The 4,171-nt window shown below is 26.7% G+C and overlaps 1 protein-coding gene across 1 annotated transcript; it reads right to left on the bottom strand.

The window, feature by feature from the left end:
• Positions 1–1,022: 1,022 nt before the first annotated feature.
• Smp_079600 (hypothetical protein) lies at positions 1,023–3,311 on the bottom strand (the record flags this gene model as incomplete). The annotated part of the gene is made up of 3 exons (XM_018794502.1): positions 1,023–1,360; positions 2,138–2,461; positions 2,750–3,311. 3 exons carry the CDS (start codon positions 3,309–3,311, stop codon positions 1,023–1,025), a joined length of 1,224 nt encoding a protein of 407 aa, XP_018648908.1.
• Positions 3,312–4,171: the final 860 nt, after the last annotated feature.

Genomic DNA, 4,171 nt, shown 5'->3' with positions numbered 1-4,171 from the left:
TCCGTCTATTTGTTTTCAAAAGCCTTCTGACATTACAGAAAAACATAAAAGAAAACGTATTATATTTTCACAGTTACATCTTGCATTTAAAGCAGTGAAGTATTGGTCTGAGAAAGAGAATAATCTCTTTTTATGGCTCTTGAGTTTACGATTTAATGCTTTTTGGAAGAAAAGAAGATGGGAATAACGTCAAGGTATAATAAGTTAGTAAATAAATTTAAGCAGTCATATATTCTACTGCTGAATAAGAAGATGGCAAGTTTGATAAATCTAACGATCTTACTCCTGGTTGCTAAGACGTTTCATTCCCCGGAATATAACTTTGCTTTCATGGTTCGTCATCATTCATGAGAGCAGACGTAAAAGGTTCGGAAATAACATCAATGTTTTTAAGGTTGGGTGTAATGAATTATTTTTTATAATATGGTAAAATTTATTTTAAATAAATACATTACATTCAATCAAAAACAACATTCAATGACCGTCTCAACATATGTTCCACATATTTCATCTTACAGAATATTTTAAAATGAATATTGTTAACCAAATATTTCATTAATACATGGAGCTATTTAAACGCAAATGAATAAACATAGAATCTGTATAAACTGTGAAATATTAATTACATATTTAATAAGTATTAACATTAACGTTCTAAGGAAATTGTTTTGAGTCTTATAATATATGAGTTTTAAGTCAACATAAATTTCGAGTTTAGATATATTTTTTTCTAGTACCTGTAAACATTAAAATCATTCTTAGAAAACTTCAATTTAGTTTTTAAGTAAAATTATCAACTCTGAAGAAATGAAATATTGCAATTATTCTACAAATGTCTCCAATTGAACTTTCGACATACTTATTATCTTACATTACCAAACTATAACAAAAGTAATGAATCCTCAAATTTACTATTGTTTTTTTTGCTGGATATGAAGATGCAACTTGCTTCCATCTTTACTTTTCATACTAATTTCTGATGGTTGTATGGTTTGTTTTTTTCAACCGTCAATGTTAATAAACTATAGATGTGAAAATGGATCATGTGCTTTAAGTTTAGGCGCTGTTAATTTATTTGTTAAATCTTCAACTAATTCTTCAATTTCTTTTTCAAACATTCTAAACATTAATATTTCAATAGATGCATTATCTGTTTTTAAATAGAATACTTTCTGTGTATTTTGTTCAGTTATACCAGCTTCATCTAATAATTTTTTAGATATTATAAATCCAGATTTACGAAAATTTTCTAATCCACGTTTTTTCAATTCATTTTCAGCATTCATTTCTAAATCATTTAATCGTTCATTTATATATAATTCAAATTTACTTTGTTGTGAATCATATTCAATTAAAAATGCTTCAATAATAAAAGCTAGTACAACATTTAATACAAGTAAAACACATATCCAATGTATAATAATAAAAAATAATTTACTCCATCTTGTTGTAACTATTACATAACCATGAGTAAATATATGCCAATTATTACCAACTGTAATAATGAATAATAATAAGAATGAATCAAAAGGACTATTAAAATTAAATGTACAATAATGCCATTGAACAAATTCACTACGAAGTAAATATTTATTATTACATGTTGTATTTAATGTATAATTATAATTTAATGGTGGTTGATAAATAAAAGCAAATAATTCCATAGCAATACATGAAAATATATAAAATAATATTAATAATATAGTTGTATAAGCAGTTAATGATGGTAGTATAGTTAGAATACAATTAATCACTATACGAAATTGTTTGATGACACTAAATAATTTTAATAAACGAAATAATCTTAATAATAAAAATATTTGTATCATACCATGTGGTAAATAAATGCCAATGGAATAAAATATAAGTTGAATAATTTGTCCAATAAATGCACTAAATATAATTATAAAATCAAATAAATTCCAACCATCATTAAAAAATTTGACACCACCACATATTAAATAATTAATAATTAATTCACTGATAAATAACATGGTAAATATCCATTCAATTATTTCTAAACATTGTGGATATGAATGAAAGATAACAACACATATAGCGTTGGCAACAATGAGTATTGTAAACATTAATTTTGTAATATTATGATTCATATAATAAACAAACAGTTGAAATTTACTTGATGTATAAATATGATAAAATTTTGAGATATATGTATTAAAATAGGTTCGACTTAATTCAATCTCTTCAAATTTGGCTTGCATATATTCAGATAAACGTTCAAATTCATGTTTTAATAAATAACCAGATTTATTTTTATCTAATACATGAAAAATAACTTTTAATGAATCTTTACTATGTTTTGGATGAACAATATGCATTACATGTAAAAATGTATTATGACTAACACCTAATTGACCATCTGGAGTTAAAGTTGATATTAAGTTGAATGCTTCATCTAATTTTTCTTTACGTTTTACAATTGTTTTAATTACAAATTCACCTAAATGTGATTTATATGAATTATAAACAGATGCTGTTAATATACCCATAAATAACCAATTACATATTGTACAAATAAATAAATAAATAATGATAAAATAATGATTATATTCATATGCTGGTAGTATAACATCAGGAGAATTGGCTGTTGTTGTTAAAACATAAAATTCCCATAATACATCAATAAAATCATATAGATACTTATTGCCATTAGGATATGTCAGTTTCATATCACCTAATAGTGTTAAACTAACAATTGAAATAAATATTAAACATGCACCAAACAAACCAAATACAGGTAATACATCGACTAATGTACGTCGTAAGTTAAAAAACGCTGCACGCAATCTTCTATTCTCTGGAAATGTCAATAGTAGTACCGGTCTAAGAGCTCTTGACCATCTTACAGGACTAGAAAAATTTAATTCATGAAATATGATATAAATAATGGCATCAATTGTCATTAATGATAATATAGTAATTGTTGCAATGAATGAAATATTTGATTTTAATGTCTTCTTTTCTGACATAACATAAATAATATACCATCTATAATAAAAATAGCACTCACATAATAAATTAATAACTAATGGAATATAATATGGTACAGGTTTTCCATTAATCCATATATTTCCTGGATATTCTAATATGATTGTTGAAAGATTAATTATAGTTAACAAAAAGTATAGTATGACACATGATTTACTATAATAATGTTCATACAATTGTACAGATAAAAGATCTTGTTTAAATCTTATTTCTAATCTTGTCTCACATGCATCACGAATTAATGTTGTGGCTAGAACAAGTTGTCTTGCTCTTTTGTGTAAATTTCTATCATCTCTATCCATTTTCTTAATATCATTAAACGCTACCAACACGGCTTTTTCTAAGAAAAAAATAACTGTAGAAATAAGATAAGGAGAATTTGAAATTATTAGTGATCAATAATTGATTATGTGCAATAATCGACTGAACTACGATTTCAGTTGTATAATGTAGAAATTCATTATTTTGTTTAAATGAATCTTAAGTTATTGATTTATCCTTTATAGCATTTATCGACAAAGCTCAGTGAATTTGATGATGTGAATATGAAAAAAAATTCTGGTTGTGACTAAATCAGAGTATTTATTCAATGTAATACATAATCCCTAAGCTTATTTTTTAAAGGTAAACCTTAATATAACGTCAGAAATTAAAGTTTAGTAACCAGAAGTCTAAGCATATTAAAAGTGATTATTATAGTCACGGTCTCAAAAATGTTGCGTTTGTTTCTTTAACTGAGTATACTATCAATTACAATTTCCTACAAATAAAATTAACGAAGTAACTTATTCGCTTGTCAAGTATAAATCTATCATTTCGTTAGTTTGTGACTAAATTGGAATTAATTTCATGAGTCAATCTAAGCTAGATCACTATTGGAAACCTGAAAGCACTGAGCTGTCGTTTCGTTCCAGCATGGGACTCCTCATCAGTGCGCATCTAGGGTCTCGCATACAAAACACGAACCTAGGACTTTTGAGCTCGCGCGCCAACGCTTAACCTCTAGATCACTAACGCAGCATTCAAAGGTGTTAATGTCTAACTTCAATCAATCCATGGACTTGCGCAACCTCTCATTCATTGTCTGAAGTGGATAGCTGTCTCCTCCCAACACGAGTTGGACTCCAGTGGTCGCGACCGTCCAGTGCTTCCAGATTTTCGA

This window comes from Schistosoma mansoni, chromosome 1 (genome assembly GCF_000237925.1).
Source record: "Schistosoma mansoni strain Puerto Rico chromosome 1, complete genome".
Classification (NCBI taxonomy): Eukaryota; Metazoa; Platyhelminthes; class Trematoda; order Strigeidida; family Schistosomatidae; genus Schistosoma; species Schistosoma mansoni.
The sequence above is the reverse complement of the archived record's forward strand: the minus strand, read 5'-3'. Positions and strand labels throughout refer to the sequence as shown.